At 38.9% G+C, this 26,050-nt stretch overlaps 1 protein-coding gene across 1 annotated transcript in view; it reads right to left on the bottom strand.

Moving 5' to 3' along the window:
• Positions 1-8,680: 8,680 nt before the first annotated feature.
• The window catches only part of CERK (ceramide kinase), a 36,124-nt gene continuing 18,754 nt past the window's right edge, over positions 8,681-26,050 (bottom strand). Inside the window, exons 7-13 of the mRNA XM_065743567.1 lie at positions 21,639-21,713; positions 20,064-20,216; positions 18,666-18,771; positions 16,826-16,896; positions 11,695-11,900; positions 9,866-10,074; positions 8,681-8,982 (exon numbers count right to left, since the gene is read on the bottom strand). Coding sequence (XP_065599639.1) covers positions 8,883-8,982; positions 9,866-10,074; positions 11,695-11,900; positions 16,826-16,896; positions 18,666-18,771; positions 20,064-20,216; positions 21,639-21,713 — 920 coding nt within the window. The 3' untranslated portion in view covers positions 8,681-8,882. The remainder of the gene's footprint in view (positions 8,983-9,865; positions 10,075-11,694; positions 11,901-16,825; positions 16,897-18,665; positions 18,772-20,063; positions 20,217-21,638; positions 21,714-26,050) is intronic.

Genomic DNA, 26,050 nt, shown 5'->3' with positions numbered 1-26,050 from the left:
TACCATCTTAAGATATGTGAATGCTTATTTTTGTTGTTTATGCTGCAGCTGACATTCTTCCTTAGGACAGAGAAGCACAGTGAATCCTTACTCACCAAGAACTAGACCTATCTAAGAGCTGATGGAGAAGAAACTTTAAGGTACATTTACTTGTATGACCAAAATGCTTAGAATGCAGACAAATCATGGCCTTAAAATTTGGTACTTCAAAAGGAATCTACGGATCCCAGACATTAACCTTTACTGTTATATTCCCCCCCCTTTTTTTTCCCCGATCTTTTTTAATGAAGACATTGTCCAAATTATTCAATTGTAAGGACAAAAAAAGCAACAGAATCACAGAATCCCAGAATTGTAGGGGTTGGAAGGGACCTCCAGAGGTCATGGAGTCCAACCCCCTGCCAGAGCAGCTCCCTAGCCCAGGTTGCACAGGTAGGCGTCCAGGTGGCTCTGGGACGTCTCCAGAGAAGGAGACCCCACCACCTCTCTGTGCAGTTGTGCCACTGCTCCGTCACTGCACTGGGAAGGAGTTCCCACGCACATTCATATGGAACTTCCTACTCACCAGTTTGTGGCCATTTCCCCTCATTCTACTGCCATGCATCACTTAAAAGAGTCTGGGCAGTATCTATCTCTGTTTGAACACAATGAATCCTGCAAAACAAATTAAAAGTAGAAACTGCCATTGTGAAATAACACAGAACATGAATTGAAGCATGTTACTGCAGATCTCACCAGGAGAGAACCCACAGGAAATGAATTTGACAGACTACCTTAAAAATGAATGCTGCATGTTGAAATGCAGTTATTTTCAAGAGAAATAATTTTCACTAGAGGGAGCTGGAGGACTGTCGAACTTAAAATACCAAACAGCAGTTACTGCAGTAAGGCAGATAACTAAGTATTTACAGTAACATGTAGAATTATTAAACAATGTACTAGAGAGTTCAGTGTCATAATGTGATTTAAACACTAGACCTCTCCACTTCAGCTTAGAGTGCAGAGAAAAAAAAGTGACATATATAACTGCATGCAAAGGCATTGCCTGATATGTTGCTGAAAGATAACATTTTCCTTTCCTGGGTTGTAGACACTGATTTGTGATACAAAGGCTCTACAAACAAAACAAAGCTGTATTTCTTTCCTCATTGAAAGTTAGTGGCAATATTTTTAATATTGTGACTTTGGACTTAAGGTTCAGAGATTCAAATAACGTGCACCAGAAAACAACAGGCAGAGTTATCTATGCTGTCTCCACCCTGCTGTATTTGTATGCAAAATAATCTGCTTCTACCCGAAGGCAAATCCTGTGTGTGTGCAATTTCCTCTAGATGTGTCATTTTCAAACTCAGCATGCACTAAGCTTTTTTTTTCTATTGAGACTGCTCCACCAGCATAGGCCAGTTAACAACATTTGAAGCACTGTGCCATGCATAGCTGTTTAGAGCCCCTGGTGCTGGTGAGCCTTTCTGTACTGACACCACTGTGTCAGCAGTGCCAGTGAAGGCTGAAAAACAAGACTTTGACAGGTGTCGGAAAAGAGGGAAATGAGGTTGCAGTGAAATATCTGATGTTATTTGCAGGTATTAATATATCCACGAATGTGCCTGAGTGTTTTTTCTTTTTCTTTTTTGAAGATGATTGCTTCTCTGCAGCTTCTGCCTCCAGTTGTCTCAGGTCTGTGAGTGAGCTCCATTCATGTTCACAGCAAGACTTCAGGAGTCCCCTCCACGCCACATCCATGCCACCAAGCACATGGCATAAGCCCAAAGGACAACATGTTAACACCATCTTAACTTTATGCATCATACAAACCCTGATGTCTGCTATAGAAGGTCCCAGTGAGGTAATCTCTCACTGAACCACAGCATGGCAGGGGGCATCTGTGTCCCTCTGCCCAACCCCAGCCTCTGCTCTAGACAGAGCATGGTGCCCAGGGCCACAGCCAGGCAGCTTCTGGGCATCTCCAAGGAGGAGATACACAGCAACTGGGCAGCTGTGCCAGCACTCAGCCACCTTCTGTGTCAATCTTCGTCCTCTTCATCGGTCTGTTACAGGTTGATACTCATGAGGGAAGGGTGAAAGAACAAGCAGAAGGCTGCGGAGAGCTTTAAATAGGAGTCACCATGCTTAGTGCATGAATGCATCTCCAGAGTCAAGCTGCTTTAGCTATGCTCTAAACAAGGGATGATGGCTAAGTTCCTAAAGCCATCACCCGTGACAGCAGGTTCGTCATACCCTAAAGACTGAGGACTTGTGTCAGGCCCTTATAACCTTCCTAGCATAGCATAACCACCTACAAGTGGACAGCTTTTAGACTGCTGGTCAAGAGCTGTCACAAGGTCTGCTGTACCTGTGCACTTGCTGCCGGGCCCTTGCCCTCACCTCAAGGAGTGTGCATTGCCTTCAGTCAGCTGGTTGTGCTCAGCCCCTACAGCTCCATATCTTGGCAGTTCACGGTCAGCAAGTAAGAAAACCACATGGCTGTCAGCAACATCTCCACTGCTGCTAAAATGCCTGTGGTCTTAGCCTGGAGATAACCTAACCTCATTTCATGATATACATCTGATTTCATCTTCACATGGACCAAAGCCTGTTGTTACTAAGACATCAGTTTGATGTCTATAGAAATCATAGAATATCCCAGGTTGGAAAGAATCCACAAGGATTCCCCTGTGAGGAGCTGCAGCTGCCATGAGGCTCTGCAAACCTCTGCCCTGGGCTCAGCAAAGACAGGGACCTCAGCCGCCCCTCACATGTCTTCCAGATCCTTCACCATCTTCACAGCCCTCCTTTGGATGCTGTCTGATAGCTTTATGTCTCTGATGTGGCACCCAAACTGCACCCAGAGCAGGAGGTGAGGCCGCTGTCAGACGTGGTGCACTGCAGGCAGTGGCTGGGCCTTTGGGCTGCCAGGGCACACTGCTGGATCAGATTCAACTCGCTGTCAACCAGAACCCCCAGACCCCCTCCTGCCAGGGCTGCTCTCCATCCTCTCATCCCCCAGCATTTATCCAGGGTTGACCCCATCCCGGGTAGAGAAACATGTTCTTGCTCTTGTTAAACTTCATGCAGTTGGTGATTGATCACCATGCTAATTTGTTAAGACCTCTCAGTGAAGAACCTTTTCCTAACATCCACCTGGTCCACGCCACTCCATCAAGCCTTCTTGCTGTCACCAGAGAGCAGAGTTCAGTGCTACCCCTCCATTCCTCTTGCAGGTGACATTCCAGAGGTCATTAAGACCTGATGTGTGCTTTCAAGTGGAGATCTAATCCCACCTGATTGGTTTTATGAGAAGCATTAAAAACACAGTAACTCTAGTGCATTTCAGTCATTGCCTTCCTCTTAAGAGAACAAGGAAGCTTGGGAACCTTTGGCTATCATCACTGAGAGGTGGGACCGGAAAGAATACAAAGTACAGAGATCTGTGCTTTCAAAATGGCAAAGCATTCATTTCCTTAGCTCTCAACGACATCTCAGCAACCCTTGTTAGAAGGTAGGAATTGGAAATCTTGGTAGAAATCAGTAAGAGTACCAGTAGTCTCCTACTCTCCTTGCATGTTCAACACCAGATGCACTGAGTCAGATTGTCAGCAAAAGAAGGGCTGTCACAAACCTTTTCAACTTCTCTATCCTCTTTAAATTCAGGTGATAAAACTGAGCACAATCCACTTAGCTAGCAAATTCCTGCTGAGTGTTTTCAGAGCAGTGTTACTGAATTTATCCAAGACCAGGGAGGCTTCCTCCAGCACATGAAGGCAGGGCAGCCAGCAATGGCCTTCAGCCCCCAAACTTGAGCAATTTAGAGGTGCAGGCATTGTTTTTGTTGACTGTGAGGATGAGACTGGACTGCTGAGTGTGCACAGGTATGTATCTTTTGGTATTTGTGCTCATCTCATCCCCCTTCTGCTCTATGCCACTTGGAGATGGGCTCACAACGAAGCCCAGCCCTTGCCTGCTGCTCCCATTCAGCAGCCAGGGTGCAGACCCTCAGTGCAGACAGCACGGTGTTCAGGTTTAGCCTGTTTCCCCTTGAAAACGTCAAGCATTACAAGACAAAACAGAAAAGAGAAGCATCTGAGAGCTGCTTGTTTTACTGACTTGATTTTTCTTGGGCTAGGCCTTGCAACTCTCAGAGTAGTTCTTTCTTTGATAGGTATTGCTAAGGGGAGATACTTGTCCTAAATACATCCATCATGCCTCAGATAGCATTCCATGAAGACACGATCTCTAGGAACTAACAGTACCAACCTTGATTGAAGACTATGCAGATGCTTGTTCCTTCTCCAGAGTGAGCCTGTCAATACTGTCTTTCCTTCTAGAGTCACTTCTGTCATTTCTTTGGTGGTAAATAGAAATCAGCTTCAAGCATTTTTTCTTGAGATCAGTGTTCTGCTCAAACATTGCTCCTTTCCTGCTCCATAGGAATATTAATCCTGGCTGGGCAAAGAACAGCACGCTGAGGGAGCACAGTAACACAGGCACGAGAACTCCCTTGGTGGGAATGGGCCCCTATGCCCACTCTGGGCAGAAAAGCTCACAGTAAGGGCAGTTCAATTAAGCAAGTAACTGAAGATCTGTTTTGACAGCTAAGCTACTTCACAGAACTCCCATCACTGAATGCTTATATGAAAAGCTTACAAAAGTACTCAGGAACAGCACAGGGCTTTATGCATGCACTCATTTTCTGCAGGAACTTTGCCCACAGAAATTACAGTTTATGGATGAGCCCTTTAGCTGTGCAAGTTACTGCCCCACAGCTTTAACCTCAGCATTACTGCCATGCTATCCTAGCCCTCCTCCTTGCTCGCTGCCCAACGCCCCCCTTTCCTAAAATACAGTTGCTAAATATTAACATGAAAAATAAATATTCAGCAGATTAAACTCCTCAGTCATTTCAGATTACTGCACACTGCTACAAGGAGTTGCTTTTACAACTGTCCTTCAGCCCCTCTTTGAGATGCTGCTCTTCTGCTGGAGTTTGCAAATACAGAGTACAACTTTTTAGCATTATGTCTTCTCAAGAGCAATAAACCTTTTATTCTGTCTGCCAGTCATAAATATTCAGCTTCTGGTGATCTATCCGAGCCTTTATTGCCAGCTTCTCTCTGCAGTTAAAGTACACGACAGGGGAATGCTTTCCAGAAAAAAAAAGAAAAAACAACCCAAAGACCTTGCCATATCTCTACTTTGTTTTCCTATTTTTTTCTTCTGAAAACTTTCTTTTTGCATTTTCTCATTTTCATCCTTTCCAGGACTAGTGTTTCTAATTTTTTTTTTGTTGTTGTAAATTTTGCATCAGCTGTTACTCCTTAGGTACTTTTCCTTTGTGGATAATCAGTTATTCCCCCCCTCCCCCCCCCCCTTTTTTTTTTTTCTCCTTATTGTACGCTATGAAAATCTTCTTTGCATGCAAACCAAACAAATCAGCCTTATACCTTAAGGTGAAACAGATGCCAGTAACAGCAAGCTCTTCTCATGAAGGAGCCCTGAAGAGGCACACACCTTTTGAAGACACCCTCTTGCTGGCAAGTCCAACACCAGCTAGAACATACTGAATGTACTTAATAAGCCATGTGACTAGTAAGGATAAAATCCTATTATTCATATCAAGGCAGGAGTTCTAAGGAAACAGCAAGGCAGATGTGTTTGGAGCAATTTCTGATTCTAGATACATAACATCTTTGTTTGTGAATGTATGAGCTATACAGTGACATTCCTGCAAACACTGGCTTGTTGCATAACTTGAAAAGCAAAGTGCTGAAAAGCATACTTTCCACTGTGCTCACTGTTCACAGATAAAGAATGTGTTTTACCTCTTAGTAGGAAGCATACCGTATCAATAATTACTGCAATTAAAGCCTAAAAAGCACCTTTTTGGCATACAGCAGGTATTAATTCAGTATAATATATAGTCCACGCTTCTTACCATGGCAGCTGTCTTTGACATTTTGCAGTTTACAATTTTTCAAAGCCAGTAACTCCAAATACTTACAACCAAGATTTTCCTTCCCCTTCAATCTTTACTTTCACTTAATAGGATTACATAGTTGGAGGAGTGCTCCAGCCTCACTAGCTGCTTTTCTTCACCCTCAGTATTGCCCGCACACACGCTGCCTATAGAGCACTGGTCAATGCTAATGAAAGCTTATGAATTACTTCTCTGCTGCTTTAACCCACCCACATCCATTACACTGGGTGCATTACCTTTGACGGGTAGAAATCTCACAACAGATATTCTCTTTGAGATCAATTTGTAAAAAGAAGAAAACCACAGTATTGCTTACAACATAATTTTATTTTCTTTTTTCAATGAATTCCTTTAGCCTCATAAAACAGAGCACATTTTCTCATCTTGAAGCCAGCAAGATTGGGAAATAAAAAAACAGAACAGGGAATCAAATTTGGTTTTCCCATACGTGATTTTCATACTGAGACTACATTCAGAGGGAAAGAAAACCTAGAATTAAAATGAAAGCATATACTACTTAAGCAGCTCTCCGCTTAAAGATGAACTGGATATGTCATAACAACTCTCCTATGGTGCTTTGCTAGTGTAACATGCTACAAATAGAGCTACTCAATTCAGCTATGCAGCTTTCCTATTTTCTAAGATATTTTAATATGTTGCAATACCTTCAGTGTTTACTCAGCAATTAATTACAACACTGTTCAGTGATCTCTTCCTCCTTCTCTTCTGGTGGTTCTCTTTCAGAATGGAGGCCTTCACTGTGGCCTTTTCTGGAAACCCCAGGCGCAGTTTCAGACATCGAAGTACTCAAAGCACTTCAACATCACAACCAGATTAACCCACTGTTTTTTAAGTAAGAGTCACACAACTTACTAGCAAACTAATGGAAAATGCTGGCTAGTATTTCTGCTGTTCTTACAAATGAGAAACTGATCTTGATAGCTGTAACACCTCATCTGTTGGTGAGTGGAGTTGACACTGCCATACCCTGGCCAATAATTACAGTAATTTGAAATCTCAGTTCTTTTACAATATTCAGAGATAGACCAAGCTAACCGTAGTACTTTTTAAACAGATTACACTTTCAAAAGGTATTTGCATTTGTATGACTGCATCATTTCATTTTCAATAGGGTTCTTCATTCAAAAGTACCATTTCCTCTTGCTAAACATGGCTTTAAAACTACAATATATTTAACATTTTTGCATTACAAATATCTGAAAGACATTGGGTAACTCGACTTTTCAACTCCTTTTATTACTTAGGAAAGTAAACAGCACTACTTTTGGAAAAGTATTCAAGTATCTCCCTGAAATTTTATATAATGAAAAACAGATCCTAAACATTGTATGACTAATTAAACAGTTATCACTCATAAATGTTGTTTTTTTTTGTCATACACAACAGTATGAATAATACTTGCAGCAACAACATAGCACAACATTTTGATAGTACACAAAACTGGAATGTTTCAACAGAAAAAAAAATTAGCCATATAAAACAAATTTCAAGTGCTTCAGTAACAAACTGACCAATCATTATGGCTTACACAGAGCAAATACACAGGAGTATAAACTGAATGACAGAAATGCCAATAAATATACATGAATAGAGAATAATTAGCTGTTCAGATTGACACAAAAAACATATCTGAGATGAAGTAAATTTTAACAAAGAGAGCAGAGGTGAAGTTCTGAGCCTCACCAAACAGGAATAAATCTGTTTGAGAAGAGGAAGATTTTGCCCCAGGTCTACACACTGGACGTGTCTGAGCCACAATACACAAATTCAAGTATAACTTAAATAATCACTCCATAGTTGTACTTGATAGTCTAACATATTTTCTGTAAAAACAAGTCAGCACAGTGACTTGTGATTTATCAGATGCCAGTTTCTTCCTTTGACTTCACATCACACATTACTTTGCTTCATATTTAGTTAAATAAAACATTATTTTAAAGGCATTCAATCATCAAATAATATTTTCAAACTTCACATTCCAACATGTTATTTTGCAAAGACATTTTAACGTATCTCGTACAATCTCTGAAGAATTGTGTACTGAAGAGGAAAGCTTTTCATATGTTAATTTCAGCTATTTTTAAAAATTTTAAATATGCTGGTGTTTTATAAGATATTTATATTTTCCCTTGCCTGTGCCTTCCTGGTATTACACACATCCCTCTGACTTGCTTGCAAGACATTTCAAATGCAGTACACAGTATTTGGTATAATCCAAACAGTCATTAAGATGCTTTATAATCCCAAACAGCAGCATGCAAGGAAGCACTTATAAACAGGATATACTGGAGAAGTTATGATCTATCCACAGATGTGCTTTTGTTTTTAAAAATATTTCTAGCCTGTTATTGTTATTACTTAAAGCCAGGAATGTGTATTTGAATTGCATTGATAAGTTGCAAGGTATTGTCAGAACTACAAAAGGAAAGATTTAAGAAACCCAAAATAACACAAAAATGACAACACTGTTGTCCAGCATTGCAGCCACATGCAATATGTAACGCTCCCAGCAGAACACATTCTCTCAGATACTGAAAATATCTTGTCTTTGTGTCTAGGTTTGATGGCAATGTAAAGTTTGGTGTTTTATATCAGTTACATATTATTGCAACACAGCTGCTCAATCAGCTCTCTAAAGTTGTTGTGAATACATACACATAATGCTGATTCTCTCTCCTCTAGCATAACTTAGGTCACAATACTCCAAGACATTTTAATGACTACAATGTTAAAAAATAGAGTGAAATAAAAAGTCTAAAAATTATATTGAAACTATCACAAAGAAAATCCTAAAATTTTAAAATACTTGTCAATTTGACTAAAATGCATATAAACTCAAATTCCTTGAGCATTTTTTTTTTTCTTCTCCTCAGTGGAGGAACAGTACCTATAGTAATTGTTCAATGCTACTCTGGCTGTAGGCAGCTTCATCTTTACAGTTTTCCTCGATTCCCCTTGCAAACAGTTTCATTAACTGGCAGTGAACCCTGGAAAAGATGGAAATCAATTAATCAATTAATCATACTTAAAAAAAAGATACTATATATTTAACTGTAATGACCTGTGAATCTTGTGCACTTGGGCAAAGTTCCTCACTTCAAACTACTAAAGCAGCCTTCATACACTCTTTCCCTGCAAAGAAGGCTGGATGCTTTCACACTTCCATCACTCCTGCTAGTGATTTATTCCACATATTAAGTTCCATGGGACATCAGGAGAAGTTGACCCTATACAAAATATACTACATACACCGAACAAACTTAGATAAAAATATTTAGTTTTGTATTTTTGTTTCTCTTTGGCCTAAGACAAACAAAACCACACAAACCAAACAAAAAAAGGCCTTCAGATTTCAAAAGCTGCTGTTCTCTTGTAGTTTGATTATTTGCAGAATGGCAAACTGCTTTCGCCATATGCCATGGCTTAAGATAAGACTTAGGGTATAGCACCTATATGACTTTTTAAATATGGAAAAAAATGGCTACCATTTTCCTAAAAAATATTCTGTTTAATAGGAAAAGCTGGTGTTCAGAGTAACAAAATAATCCATTCATTTAAAAAGAATCCTCCCAACAATATCTTCAACTCCAGCCCTTCAAACATATAATGTCAGATTCTAAGACCTAAGCAGGACTACAGGGATAAGGTTCTCTCTCTCTCTCAAAAAGTGATCACTTACAATAGATAGGTGAACTATTTGGTGGAAAGGACCCAAAACAGCAACCCCGCCCAAAAAAATAAACTTTATTATCAAAACACTAAAATATTCTACGTGGGGACATGTTTTGAGAATATTTTTATAAGCATCTTTAATTCAATGAAAAAGCTCAACATCTTTTCTGGTACATGCAGGGAAAAATGGATGCTCACCTCACTTCAATTGCTGAACTATCCAGAGTTTCTCCATCACAGTTCCAAGTGCTATTAGCAATATTGCAGCAGCAGGCTGGATGATCTCTGCAGAACTGGCCAAAACGTTTCTTCCCTATGTCTGTGACACTGCTTTCATTGTCTTCTGAAAGCTTTGATGTAAATTGAAAACTCTTCACCCGATAAACATCTACAAATGAGAAGTCAAACTACAAAGAAAAAATAATAAAAAAGGCAATTACAATTATTTCAATATACTTGACGTGTAAAGGAACTCAGCATGTAGCATTCTGTATGCAGGAAGTTTGCACCAAAAAAAAAATTACCAATTTTTTAGAGAAATTTACCAGAGGCACAGAATGACTTTTGTTTTAAAACACTGCACAAGTTGGAATCTTACTTTCCATTGGTTCTCTTCAAGTAGCAGCAATACAGCCACTTTTTGGATAATGAGGTAACAGGTTCTGAGATTAGAAGTAAATGAGATATAAGAACTATTAAAAATGATTATAACATGGAATCTAAGTCACTTGAGGCCATTTCCCGTAGTCCTACTGCTAACTACATGGGAGAAGAGGATGACCCCCACCTCATCACAACCTCTTTTCAGGCAGTTGTAGAGTGATAAGGTCTCCTGAGCCTCCTCTTCTCCAGACTGAACAATCCCAGTTCTCACAGCCACTCCCCATAAGCCGTGTGCTGCAGACACCTCAGAGCTCCACTGCTCTTCTCCTGAACACACTTCAGGGCCTTGGTGTCTTTGTCATCATGAGGGAGCCAAAACTGAACACATTAGTCAAGCTGCAGCCTCACCAGAGCTGAGTACAGGAGGACCATCACCTCCCTGCTCCTGTTGGCAAAACGAGTTCTGATAGAAGCCAGGATGCCACAAGGCACACTCCTGGCTCAAGTTTAGCCAAGTGTTGACCATCCTCCCAGATTCATTTCTTCTACATAGTTTTCCAGCCACTCTGCCCCAAGCCTGTAGCATTGCCTGGGGTTGTTGTGACCGAAGTGCAGGACCCAGCACTTGGTTTTGTTGAACTTCACTGGGCCTCATGCCAGCAACTTGGAATGCAGTCGAGAAGCGCTAAGCACTGCCCTGATCAAAGGACTCCATGGCAGCAAGATTACATTACAAAAGTGGGTGTGGAGAAAAATAAGAGCAAAGGGAGAAGTTATACACCAAGAAAATAAAATAATTTCCAATAGAAAGAAGTAGGATCAGTGTAAGACCAGTTCTCTTTGATGTTCTTTATAAATGATCTGACTACACGATTCAAATGCATCTTAAGTTAGGAAGAACTTTTGACTTTTTCAAGGATAGAGAAGTCTTCCAGTGAGGTCTTTACAGATTAAAGGGTTGGTCAATCACCAACCACATGAAGTTTAACAAGATCAAGTGCCAAATTCTGCACCCAAAACATAATCAGTCCTGAGCATATGTACAGACTGGGAGATGAGAAGCTGGAAAGCAGCCTCGCAGAACAGAATTTGAGGGTTCTGGCTGATGACAAGTGGAATCTGAGTTAGCAGTGTGCCCTGGCAGCCAGAAAGGTTTAAATACCATTCAAATATTAAATATATGGAAGACGTTGTAAGACAGAATTCAATTAGCAGAAGTGCAATTTGGTTAGAATGCTATGGCCCAAGACTTGGCTTAGCTAAAGCGATTTTTGTGATGGTACACACACTCAGATTAAGTTCTACAAAATGCATGTTTTTTTCTTTTTAAATGTTTTGTAGTCATTCTTTTTGTCACATACAAGCGACAGCATTCACAACTTAAAACTTAGTCTGGAGAGTTCACTGTCAAAGGGAATACACACCTGGTCATCTTGGTTTGTATGTCTGACAAGATAACGTAGAAAATCAAATCTGGAGCATTTACGAACTAGAATGAGGTCGGCTGAACCATCTGCTAAATGAGCTGCTGGTGAAAGACCTTTTGGACTTCGCGGACAGGCACAGCTCATATTCACTACATTGATGGCTAGAAATTTTCCTTTAATAACCTTCCATTCTTCTTCATCTTCTGAAACACATGAATAAACATAGACATTGGATATTACTTGATCTACACATTAGAACAGTAAGAAGCAATCATTACTGGCATGGTAAAAGGTTTTACTAGGCATGTCTATGCACTGTCAATACATAGCTAAAAAAAAGTTAAAAAAGATCTCTAGATTTCATATATTAACAGCAGAAGTCACTGTTCACATGCCACCATTATCTTCTAGTGTTGCTTACCATTTCTGAGATAGGCATGTCAAATTCAAGACCGATGCTTTTGGGTAAAATCACTGAGTTTCAGGGAAGGAAAAGACACATGCAGATTATAACTCTTGTGGGTTAAAAAGTTTAGGGAGAGTTCTGATTTTATTCTTACTGTTTAACATGTTATTCTTAAACAAGCAATGATGCACAGACAGTGGTTCAGTGTCTGGTTTCTAACAACTCCTCTTCAGCCTCAATGCCACAAATAACCTTGAAAAACAAACAAAACCAAACAACAACAAAAAAAGATCAAAAGAGAGGAGGTGACTCAGGGTACAGGAAAGGCCACCACGCAGCCCATCAGCAGCCTGTTAAGGACCCCCTCAAAAACGTCTGCAGATGAACAATATTAACAAAGAGTTGAATCTGTCTCTGCAAAAACAGTCAGGGATTGCTGGAAAAAAAAACCACAACAACATGCTCAGTAATAAAACTATTCTATTCTATTCGACCTAAACTGACTTTAAACACGTGATGAAACAGATACTACCAGGAGGCAGAGGAAATTTCTGGACTGAAAATTGTTTATACTGGCAGCCACTGCACAGAGATATCTAAACTGTACTTCCTTGTATAAGAATAAAATTAGATTAAAAATGCCTTTGAGTTTTTACATTACACTTGAATGCATTCCTCACTACCATAAAAAAAAAAAAGCCACAAAGCAGCCATATCACTATGTTTCATCTCCAAATATAAGTGGGCTCAGACAGATCAAATGAAGAACTCCACAGAACTAATGATCTCAGAATAGTCTATGGAGATACACATGGTTCAAAAACTGTAGTCCATGAATGAAGTGCCACTGTAGATGACAGGGGTAAAAATTAAGGAACAAGAAAGCAAGCAAACAAACAAACAAGATAAATTTTGTTTATAAAAGCGTTTAACCAATTTGATCATCAAACCACAGCCAGGTAGTTTGTGAGCCATTTTAACTGACAGCAACCTAGAAATCAAGTTCAAGTTGGGGTTAATTAGTAATTAATTATTCAAGGTGCTTCTTTGATGATAGATTACTTGTATACTAGGTATTTCATGTCCTGAAATACCATTATTCTTTACTGTCTTAGTTCTTATATCTCACTCTCAGTTCTTACATTTACTTTAGAGAGTCCTTACCACCACTGTCTAGGTGAACTAAATTCCATAACACACTTATTTTGAATTGATCTCTTCAAAGCTCACCAGAAGAAAGGAAAAGGAAAAACATTACTGTAGCTCTATTTGCTCTTTCAACTCTTCTGTTTTCCTTGACTTTTTAATTATTTTTTTTAAATTCATTGGGACTTCTTGTCGTCCTCCCTCTTTCAGTACCCACAAAAAAATCAACTCCATAAAAACTAGAGTAGGATTGTAACATGATAGAAGAGTTAAAGGAGACTAAAAATAACTTCATAATTTTTCCATCTAGTCTATCGTCTCTATATTCTGATACACAAATCAGTAATAAAAGAAATGCAGCTTTTTGAGATTCAACATTTTTGCATCATTTGCCAGAGTGGTTTTAGTATCAGTTATGTTTGCTTTACTGCTGATCATTTTTTACATGCTTTCAAAAAGCACATTACAGAAAGAAATCATTTAAATTAGCTTCAAAATGTGTATTTTAAGAGAGAAGAAAGACACATACATCAAACTACAGAATGACTTTGTTCAAGCTGCAGGCAAATGATGAGACTGTTGTAAGATTAAGGTAGCTCAACAGAATGTAAGACATTACTGGAAACATGAGACACTGTGCAACCCAACAGTGGATCAAGAACGGGCAAGTATGGAGAATGGGAAGATATCAGGGGTCACTTGAGCACGAGCATGTACTGACCAGAAGCGGCCTTGATGTGACCTGTTTAAAACTTCAAGTCACTGTAACCAGACCCATATCTACAAAAACTCACAGTCAGAACTGGAAAACAGTTAACAGTGTTTGGGGTCTGGATTCTGGATGGATTCTGGATGAGCCAGAGTCTGAGGGACCCACAGACACACACATAGATCACAGTTCAGTAACTAAGTGTATCTGTAGGTTTTGTTGCAAACTAGGTAAAAGACTCTATTATCAATGCCCAGATCCTGAGAGACTTAAAGTACATGCTAATATTGGAGGGATTCCTGAATACAAGCACTGCTGTGAATCAAGGCAGTAAGGGGTTGTATACGTTCTATTAGCAAACTTCAATCCTGATGAGAGAGAGCAGGACTGGGATAGTTACAGTGCTTATGTTTTACGTGGGTATCTGTAAAGACATTGACATTCTGTCTGTGTTGATCTCTGTGTGGCCAGCCCCATCTGTACTGTGTGCATGTCTATGTGTGCATGGCAAAACATGTGCAGTGTTGTTTCCTGGCTACCTGCACACTGAGAAGGGAAGAATGTCCCTGAATGTGAAAGTCCAAAAGACTGTAATAAATTTAATGAACCATATTCATCACTTGGGAACCTCAACTAATGCTAATACTGAATTTTACTTCATGCACAGTGCTCATCAGTCATCTGCATCCAGAACTATACAAGTGCTCAATTTATAAATTAACTTAAAATGAAAAACAACCAAACAACTCTTTAATGATTAAACCTTTTGCTGTTTACCTGAGAAGTGTTAATAACTTGGTCCTGAATAAATCTAAATGTATTAACTTTTGAAGTATTCTCACTGTAATAATTAAGTCTCAATATAGCTAGGGTGGAATGCCTACATACATTTTTATGTGGTGGAAAAGCACTGTTTAGTAAAAATTGAAGCATGTCACCTTTCTAAAGAAGCTTAACTGCTCAATAACAATGAAGCTGGGGTATTTATCACATCTCAAATAACCAAGTGTTCTCCTAACCATTCTGCAGGGTGCCTCCCTGTAATATCACAACTTACCTAAAATATCTTTTATACAGTAGGGTAATCACAAACAAGAGAGAAGGTAAATGGCACTCATTTCAACAGTCTGCTGTGTACACATACTTCCAGTCGCTGAAATCAGTGCTAGCACTGAAAATATACTCAGCACATGCACACATACTTCTTCACAACACAAAGAAATATGTTAAGCAATGGTCAATGCAAGCATCTTTCCAAACTCATCTGACAAACAAATCAAGTGCCAGCCAATAAACCTCATGAGTAAAAGCTTACACGAGGTGGTGATTTGAAATCCTTCTTACTGCAAATCAAGAATTGTTATTGTTTGCTTACCAGTACTACATGGAGAAGAGACTACACAGCAAAGAAAACCAGCTACAAGAAGCAAAATTTAGGACAATGTCCTACACAATTATTTGCATGTCTTATTTATTCAGCTAAGCTGAATAAAGCAGTCAATTGCTCACTAATACGTATTTCACTTTCTTCAGCTTTTGCTGGATCAAAATTAATAAGAACAAAAATAATGAACAAGGAAGCAAAAAAAAAAAAAAGAAAGAAAGAAGGGAACTACAATTATTTCCTCCTCCCCATGAAATTTTCTTACAGAAAAGAATCCAGGTATCAGATTTAATTCTTAAGAAGGTTTTATGTAAAGCAATTTCTTTCATTTATACCTAGATTCAGCTATACAGGCTTTACAGGCTACCAGTGAATCTCTACAGTATGGTGATACTCTGCAAACAAATGGCTAGAACCACACACAGAAACTGTGCAAAGTAATTGTGATTACAAGACAAACTAGGCCATATGGACCAATGTTTGTGTTAAGAACATTATAGTTTTACACACTAGGCTCTACAAGAAAAAAGAAACAGCAGAAACAAGCCCCCAAGGGAAGGCTGGTCTCTGTTTAAGAGGGGTTATCCAAGCAGACAAATTGAGACCAGACGCTAAACTCAGCCAACTCAAGTTCCATATTTTCTTTCTGCAAAGTCAAAAGGATACCAATACCAGTGCTTCCTATTAGGAGGCAGTAATTGGATGTAAAGAGATAGGAAGACTACACAGCATCCAGCATGTAAATAGCTGTATTAACAAAACAAAGAAAAAGGTGTGCCCATACTGAAGTGTACAAATAGTATCTGGAATGAGGAGGAGAGGATAGGTATAGCATAATGAGAGAAAGATAAGCAAAATCTCATTTAAATTGGATTTATTCCTCCATTTACTTAGAAATACTTAAATTTGCTAGCTGGGCTATTATTATCAAAGTCCACTACCTCATATGTATTTAACAACAAAGGATGACTTTTGTATGAACAAACACTAAGCCGAATCCTCACCCATTTCAGAAGTTACCTTACTCAACTTCTTTCTCTACTGGCTTACAGTTTATGAGTCAAATCCTCCTCACAAAAAGAAGACAGTCTCAGCTCACCATACATATCTTTCTTAAGGAAGCCCAGCACATCCAAATATGTAAGTAGCTAATACAATTTCATCAGAATTGTCTGAGGCTTGGGTGGAAGTGATGCCTCAACATACTTTACACACACACACATTTTTTAACTTAAAAGAAACAACATTCTAGCAACCTCCAGTGACAAACACACTTGAGTTGATATACAATGAAAAACAGTAAGTTGTATAATACTAAACTTTTGAGTCTCCTTCTCTGGAGACTTTCAAGACCCACCTGGATGCCTACCTGTGCAACCTGGGCTAGGGAGCTGCTTTGGCAGGGGGCTGGACTAGATGATCTCTAGAGGTCCCTTCCAACCCCTACAATTCTGTAATCCCGTGATCATTTTTATCATGTTACCTTCATATTTGAATCCACACTTCTTGTGCTGTTCTGCCAGTTGTTGCTCGCTTTCCTTGCAAACAGAACATCTGAAAACAGAAATACTATTCAGTGTCTGAAAACAAAAATAGCCAGTTCAACTTCTCTGTGTTCTACCTAATAACAGTAAGAACTTTCCCCTCTATAAGATGAAGCACCAACAACCTTGATGTGGCATGAATCATGATAACCCTGGAGACTCTACAGGTACTCAGAAACAGTGCTAGAGATTACTGGAGGTCAGAAATAACAGCATTACATAGCTGTAAGATCATATAGGTTGAAAGGCACCTATGGATGTGGTCCAAACTTTTGCTCAAAGCAGGTCTGAAAGGATAAGGTTATTCAGTATTTTGCTCAGGCAAGTTTTTTCAAGATCTGCTAGGATGGAGCCCTCAGGTCCTTTGGGCAATGTTTCAATATCCAATTGCAGAAACAATAAAAAACACTGACCTACTGGAGCTAGTCTTTCATTTCACAAACCCTGTAAATGGTCTGCCTTCTTTGCTGCACAGACACACTGCTGATTTGGGTTATAGCCTGTTGTCCCCAGGACCCTCAGACTTTACCAGCAGAGTTGCTTTCCAGACTTGCAGTGCTCACTCAGTACTGCTGCATGGGACCATTCCACCCCAGGTTCGCACTCTTTCTCCTGAACTTCACAAGGTTCCTGTCAACCATTTCTTCAGCCTGCCAAGATCCATCTGAACAGCAGCTTTGACTTTCAACCTGACCACTCCGCCCAACCTGATACGATTCATAAAACCTGTGATCTGTCATCCACTTCATTCATTCCTTGCACTGAAGGATTTTGCCTCTGGAGAGATATTTTCAATCTACTGTTAATCTCCTCAGTTGCTAGACAGCTTGCTCACCTCCATGCTTTCATGGCAATTCAGTGTTTTGCCAAAACACACCTTTTACAGGCGAGGCCACCACTGCCCCTAGACCCAGCTTCAGGGAGACACATCAAGCACTCTTACACACTAAGACCTGGGTGACAGTTTTCTCCATCTAGAGCACCCCTGGCATCAAGGCACCTGACGTGTCAGGACTGCTGTTCTAGCTAGTTCCCAGAGACCAGGTACTGTAGCACATCACAGCACTATTACTGCACAGTCTCATCAAATTCCATGTAGTTTCACAGTTCTGACTCCTCTGCACCCTGCTGTGCTGTTAGCTGCTGTGACAATTGCTAGATCTCTGTTAGCTGCAATCGAGAATAATAAATACTGACATGTAACTTGAAGCAAGAGAAAGCCAAGAAAAAGGAAGAAAAGTCAGACTTAGTTAGGCCCCTTGATTGAATAAACTAGTGAAGAATATCACACTGAATTTACAGAAGGTAATATTCTACAAAAATAGCCCGAATAGACAGCGGTTCGTTGAATGACCTATCCTTACGACAAGTTGTTGTCATGAGACTGAAATAATTTATAAAATTGTTAGTTCAAATTAGTGTGAACGTTTGAGAATTTCTGAGTAACTATTCCCATTTTCAGAATCTACGAGGCATCCAGAGTTGGCATTTATTAGGAGTACTAAAGTATAGTAACCTCAATACCTTTTTAACAGCATTCTGTGCTGTTACACTTTATTTCATCTAAATTTGGAGAGTGGGAAGACACTAACAAAATTTTTATTATTTTTTATTTTACAGACCACCAAAAGTATGGTATTATCTTTAATGAATAAACAAACTTTTTCTTTTTTTTTTTAATACCTTTAGAGCAAATGTTTTGGTATTAAAGACATTGCCATAACCTCTATTTACATACAGACATTTTCAAACAGTATCCAGAGATAAACAGTAGCCTACCCTGTTCTGCAGCTATCTTTATCTCGAGGAGATCCCAGTGTGTGTTTTGCTGGTTGAAAAGAAATTGTTCCTTCATAGTAATGATGAGAAAGAAAAGTCTTGAAGCCTACATAAAAGATGTATTAAGCAGCATTAAGCCTTTACAAAGCCACAATGCAAACACCTCTTCTTACATCCCTTAATTGTTCTTCTCCTGTCTTCTCTAAGGACCACAAAAAAAATAGATTTTCTCCCCAGGCTCAGAGTTTCTTGTGTTCTGATGTGTTCTTTTTTTTATATTGGAGAAGGACAAATTTTCCTCTTCCCCACAGAAAACTTGAAGACTTCAACATCTCCATGTAGGGGTCTTAATCTGACTGATGTCTTTAGAGAACATAAAATTTTAGTTATATCAAAAATCAAAGAAGGCAAAAAATACTTTCTGGTACTATAAGACTTGCCCAAATATTAGCTACCTAGGCTAAACCACTCAGTTCTGTCCACAATCCTGAAAGAGCAAAACAATTAATTCCATGGGCTGAATGTTCAGAATAGGAGTGTCTCTTTCCAACTAAGAAAATAAAAATTATTAACACAAAAAATATTACTTTTTGGGCAACTATCACTAGGTGAGACATAACACATTTCTATGAATGACACAGAACAATGCTAAAGTGCTATCAATTTTACTACCAAAAAAATAGATAATAAAATTTGAACCAGGGTTGCTTTCAACATCGTTCATGGCAGTTCAAGAATTTTTGGTTCTTTCTAAGATCGACCTTTAAGATCATTTAGTTCCAACCCCCTGCCATGGGAGGGACTCCTCCAACCACAACAGGCAGCCCAGAACCCCATCCAACCTGGTCTTGAATGCCTCAAGGGATGCAGTATCCCCAGTTTCTTTGGGAAACTTGTTTCAGTGCCAAAATATCCTCCGAGTTGGAAAATTCCTCCTGATATCTAAATCTCTTCTCTTTTACTTTAAACCATTCCTCCTTCTCGTATCATTAAGAGACCATGCAAAAAGTTGGTCTCCATCTTGTTTATAAACCCCCCTTTAAATACTGGTAGGCCCCACTGAGGTCTCCCTGGAACCTTCTCTTCTCCAGCACAGAAAAACCCAAACCTCTCAGGATTTCTCCTTAGAGAGGTGCTCCAGTTCTCTGAGCATCCCTGTGGCCCTACTCTGGACCTGCTCTAACAGCTCTGCATCTACAGTCCTAGGCCTGGACACAGTACTCCAGGAGGGGCCTCAAAAGGAGAAAGCAGAAGGAGGCAGTCACCTTCCTCACCCTGCTGGCCACTTCTCTTTCGATGCAGCCCTTTATACAATTGGCCTTCTGAGTTGAGGGATATCGTCTGTTCCAAAAGGCTACATACATGATGACATAAGAATGTAGTAATTTTGCCAGTTACCTGAATAGTCGTATCTCATCGGACCCATCCACCGTTTCTTTTCACTGTCTTTTAAAACATCTCCATAAAAACCATAACCCAACAATGACACAGCATACTTCAAAAATGTGTTGTTATGATGCACAGATGAGACATCCAAAGGCTGACAGTCACCTGTGAATATAAGTGCAAGGTTCTGTTAAGGCTTCTTTTGTTTAAATGTGCAAATGTGATGATAGCTTTAATGTTACAGACTTTTTTCAATAAAAAAAGAAGTAAAATATGTATGTATATACGATGTGTATACATATATGTTATGCTTGCAGAATAAAAAAATATTTTTGGAAGACTATTTTTTTTTCAATATTTAAAAAACATTTAAAAAACATAGTATTAAGTGAAAAGAATGGCCATTATGCTAGAAATATATAAAGAAGAACTCACATTCATGCTACGTAGAAGTGGAAGAGTATGTCATACAAGAGGTCAAAGCAGCATCTGTACATCTACTGAATACTAAACCCTGTATTTCATAATAACAAGAGGACTCTGATGTCCATCCAGTGGAAGCTTTGGGAGTGGTCTGGTGTGGTTTTTTAATAAATAAAATACAAAGCAAAAGAAAACAAAATAAACATCTGACTCTATGCTGTTTAACTCTATGTTCACTGTCTCTCAACCTTTTACCACAGATCACTGTGAAGTTTCTTTTACAGAACTGAGAAATACACTCAAATTAAAATACCCATATTTATAGGCCCATTTAACAGTCCAGTTAGAATACTGTGATATGCTAAGTATAAAACAGAGACAGCCCTTAAATCCAAATCCAGTGGTGCTAAACTGCATGTGCTGAACAGTTTTAACCATAAGTAAGCAACAGAGAAGCACACATGTCTTTGCAACAACAGCTCCTAAGATTGCAACTATTACCCATTCAGTAAGCAGGTGAAGTAACAGTCAACTATTACCCATTCAGTAAGCAGGTGAAGTAACAGTCACCTGGAAATCCCATCCTTATCCTTATACAACATCCTTATGCTTATACAATGCAGATATAATTGAAGACTACCTTGTACAATTTTTCAAACTAAGCATTAAGAACTGCATGACTACAGTTCTTCAGTACATGGCAGATAGGACTGACATCACTAGTCACAATACAGTGAGTATACAAGTCTACCTCCTTTAATCCCAACACAGTTAACACAGTTCAGGGACTCTATTACTTGAGGACTTTGAGAGTAACAATGTCAGGATATGCACTTACTGATGGCAACATACCAAAAAGCAATAATTGTCTTCCTCCCTACTTTCTTCTCAAATGTGATTTTTAGCTTGCAAAATGGCAATTATCAGCTAACCCTAGTCAAACAGAAGTCACACTTGTAACCTGGCATGAAACTAATAAAGTGCACAAGATTACTTGCAGAAATTATGTTTTTTAACATGTGTGTGCTACTCGTGATAGCTGTCTTTAAGAGAGATTTATCATCCAATAATTTATACTGCTTATTGTATTTTTCTGCTATTTTTATACCATGTCAGAGAGTATGATTGTATTTTCATAGCAAACAGTGAACTGTGACCACCCACCTATAATAATATGAAGAGCTGATGTTACTGGATCAGAAATGCCAACAGTTGAATAACATACGCAATCTGTTGAGCCTGAAAAACGAAGACCAAGAGATTAGTTTATGTTTTTTCAGAGCAAGTATTATTGGTATGGTCCTCCAAATAAAAGCTTTATGTCATTGCAGCCTGCCCTCCTGTATTTTATGGAACAAAGCAAATATGCAAATATTATGACTTACACTGTAACAATAACTCTCTTCCTGCAGAAGTAGAACCCACTTGTCCCTGTACAAAGGACCTCCAGCATATACAAAATAATGTATATAACATATAGCAGTTGGTGAAGGGAAATCAGTTACATGGGAAGATCAAGGACTTTGTTACAGCTTTTGCATTAGCTATCAAAAGAGGTGAAGGAAGGTGTACCCTGATCTCAGGAAGAGATGCCAGTCTCCCACTTTCTAGGGGCTGTGCTCTAAGTCCCAGGCTGTCAACAACCCATCCCTCCTCCAATGCAACTCAGAAGCTCCTGCTTAGTTGGATCATTTAAAAGTTAATAAATATTGCTTTCAGGAATTAGTTTACTGACAGGAGAGCAACCTAGATAGAGATGTGCTGTTACAGACTTCAGCAAAACATCTAAAAGCAGAACAATGTAAGATTTAGGTTTCACCTACATTGTTTTTTTCTAACTACTTCAGGCCACTCCTCACTCAGTATGCCCACTCAGTATTATTAGGTACCATTCAGAGTTAGACAACACTCCCTCAAGCCCTATAAAAACAATCTAAGAGTCTAATGTGGAGTTCTGAATTCTAATCTGCAGCAGGCAATTGGAAGTCAGCATCAGATGTACCAAAGCATATAATTTGTTACAGCACCTGACTCCAAATCAATCTTGTAGTTTCTCCATTGTCTTTCCTGAAAAAGAATTCCCTAAAAGGGAAGGCTGGAAATATGAAAACAAAATCTTACTTTGTCCACATATCTAATCTTAGATTTACTACAAACACATAGACCAGATAGAGAGCACTTGATTCAAAGTAAAATAGAAAATTGGAAGAATGATCGATCACTATTTAGAATCCACTTTTGGTTCTTTCTCGCTTTGAAAGCTATCAGAACATGTACCATTATCAAGAGGAAGAACAAAAAAATCCTTTTGCCTCTGACTCATTTCTAAGTTAATGGACATCATTTTCCCTATCGATGAAGTGCATGGGAAGTAGTTTCTATCAAGCAAACATTATGCAAAAAGCAGCCGCTGTGAGCAAGGAGCAGCTCCAGGACCCAGTTAAGGAGAGCAGAACTACAGAACGAAAGAAACATTGTGATTAAGATCTCCCTCCTCCAACACAGAGCATACCCTTGCAAGCATATGTAGTTGAACAGGAAATAACTCCTATTTCTTTCAGTATCACATTAGACAAGGTATACAGAAAGTGTTACTGTGCCTCATACTGCCACCTATACTCATCAATTCCACTCAGGCAAAAAAAAAAGTTCTCATTACTTTTAAAAAGAGATACAAACAAACAAAAAAGCATACTCTAGAAGATATGCCCTGTTTTGACTCTGCTAAACGTACAAGCCTAGTACTTCGTCCACACTGAGTCTGTATTCTGCTACAAGGATTACCCTGAAGTCCCATTTGGCACTTTGCACCATTTGAAGGGCCTTATGAAATAAGACAGCAGCAAAATACTGGCAGTTACAAGATTTACAGGCTGTAGTGATAAGGCACCCCCTCATTATAACATGAATTTAGGCATCAACAAACATGAAGACAGCCAAACATAATAATCAAAATCTGAGAACTGATTTCATTTTGAAATCAATAAGGAGATTAACTCTTGTTACCTAAAATGACACCAACCACTGATGTTGAAGTGCTGCAGGTGACCCTGCTTGGCTTCCATCTGCTACTGCAGTGCACTAGACACAGAGGGATAGTACATTTTGAAGGGCACCATGCCACCACAGCTAAACAGCTGAATACCAAACTAAATACCTGAAGTCTCTCAGCTAAAGAAAGTTCTCATCCCAAACATTTTAATACTAAGAACCTACTGAGAATAATAAGTGTGTAGAGGGCAGAACAACTCTCTGGCCATGGCTTAGCTGCTCCATGACAAAATAGATCTGACTGCTCTGAATCTTTACCACATACATCTCATTAATACTTTTTCCCTAGAAGCTTTATTAGGAGGGTTTATATAGCCACATAACTGCTATATAGGCAAATTCTTCTGCATTCTATCCCTCTACAAACTTTCCAATAAGTTAATGATATAAAAATGAATCAAGGAATTATTTTAGTTAACTGTATGGAAAAATGATTACTATGTATTTATTTAGATAAGACATCTTTTAACTCATGCTTTCCATAAAACATTTTTGGTAAAGCAAAGAAAGTAAGGGGATGGTCTGCATTACAGAAAATGCAGTACAGTTAAATAACAAGATCTGCAACCAGATAGCTCCTTTCTGCTATATGTGCATGCAAATACTGCTGGACAGTTGTGAGTAGACAAACTGTCCAGACAGGTGCTCAGACACCACTAAACAAGCTTTAGATCAGTTACAGAACTACCAGAGTTATAAGTAAAAACATGGCATTCTTGCCTGCTGTATGGAAGAATTCACGCCATAAGATTCTATGGTTAAAAATCAACAACTGTCAGCTGAAATAAACTGAAAGGAAGGCAGTGTTCAAACTATATTTTTTGATCAAGACTACTAACATAGCACTCATTTTCTCAAAGCAAAACACACACTGCTGGGGCTGTGACTACTCATTTTTGCACTTTCATTGACAGAAAAATGAACAAATCCCAAAGAACTGGAAGACTGTGGCTACAGTGCTAAACTAAGTAGATAACAGAAGCAACAGTCAGATGTTGGCCCTAGAGTATGTAATGAATTTAGTAACAGAATAGAAACACTAAGTCAGGAGGCAGGCACTTGCAGGATTCTCAAAAGAGAAATTAGCATGGCAACAGCATTCTGCACTGCAGATAAGTAGAGTAACAGCTTTAGAGTAGTTCTTGTAAATCTGTATTATTTTTGTAAATATATATATTTTTAGTCAGCCTAATAGTAACATCTTAAGTGAATTACTTTAATGGCAGAGTTTACAGCATATTCCTGGATGAGCGGCTTTATGTTTTGAAATACCTAAACCCTGACTTTTCTGCTAAGTGATTTTCAAATGACAAAAACCTGACACATCCAAAAGTAAGCAAAGTTACTGCTGCTGGGAGACATGAATGATTTAGACATCCAGAAACCAAGAAATCAGTTTCACCAGAATGACAGGCCAGCTTAAACAGAAACATTTCCTGAGGATTTGGGGCAATTTTTGTCTGTTCTATTTTTGGTAGCTAATCACTTTTTCAGCAGAAGTTGAAGTGCCACAGTACAACAAAAAATTAAGCAAATTTAAAAGATGAAATCAATCTTGTCTGACTTGACCTCATAGGAGTTCCAGCATGTTCAATGCAGTATTTAGTTCTGTCGTTTCCACAAGTATAACTGATGCAGAATTATAAAGGTGCAACATAAAACACTGGACTTCAGCTTCCAAATTGAATGTATTCAACCTTGAAATCAGATGCTAACTAAACTGCAAAGATCATTAAATATTACAAACATTCTAAGAGGGAAGGCTGTGCATACACTGGAATCTTTTTCACAGCCTAGAGGGCAGTAGTATAGGGATCCAGTCACACTCCATGATTTCACTTCTATCTCCTTTTGACACTTGTGACTGAATCCCTATTGTTTTTCATGTCAGAAGCCTTTTTAGCAGCTTTTAGCATTACTTTCCCCAGTTACCCATCAATATGCTGATTACATTCATCTCATATGCTTCAACCCTATACATTAGGTCATATTCTTGACTGAAGCAAAAGCAAGAAGAAACAGGGTATGTTAGATGCCTCAATTTTGATAGCGATGAACACTTTGTTTCTGTATGTTATACAATCCTCCTTAGCACTAGGAAGACTTTTCCTCTGTTCCCAGGGCCGACCATCAGATTCTGGAAGGAGCAGAACTGCATTAATACTATGCTGGAGCATATGGTGCAGCAAGATTTTTTTTACCCGCTGAGATCACAAGGACATTTAATCTGATCACTTCTCTTTTAGTAGAGGAGCTTCCAAAAGCAGTTGATGGCTTTGTCTCCTTCTATGCCAGGTTTAGTTTAAAAAAATAATTCTGGCTTACTGTAGAACATATAATTTTAATAGTAAAACACGTGGACAAAACCTCAATGTCACATTTAAAATATAAAATGTTCTCTCTGGTTTTAAGTTTTATGTAGGCATACTATCACTCTGGATATAGTGAAAAACCACAGCTGAATTTGCTTTAAGGCTAGCTGGCACTAGCAGGAAATAGTAACTTAAGAGAATTTTCTGTAGGTG

Source organism: Cyrtonyx montezumae, unplaced genomic scaffold (genome assembly GCF_038088225.1).
Source record: "Cyrtonyx montezumae isolate F1298 unplaced genomic scaffold, pur_monq_1.0 scaffold_3, whole genome shotgun sequence".
Taxonomy (NCBI): Eukaryota; Metazoa; Chordata; class Aves; order Galliformes; family Odontophoridae; genus Cyrtonyx; species Cyrtonyx montezumae.
Note: the sequence above shows the minus strand (reverse complement) of the source record. Positions and strands in the feature narration are given on the sequence as shown.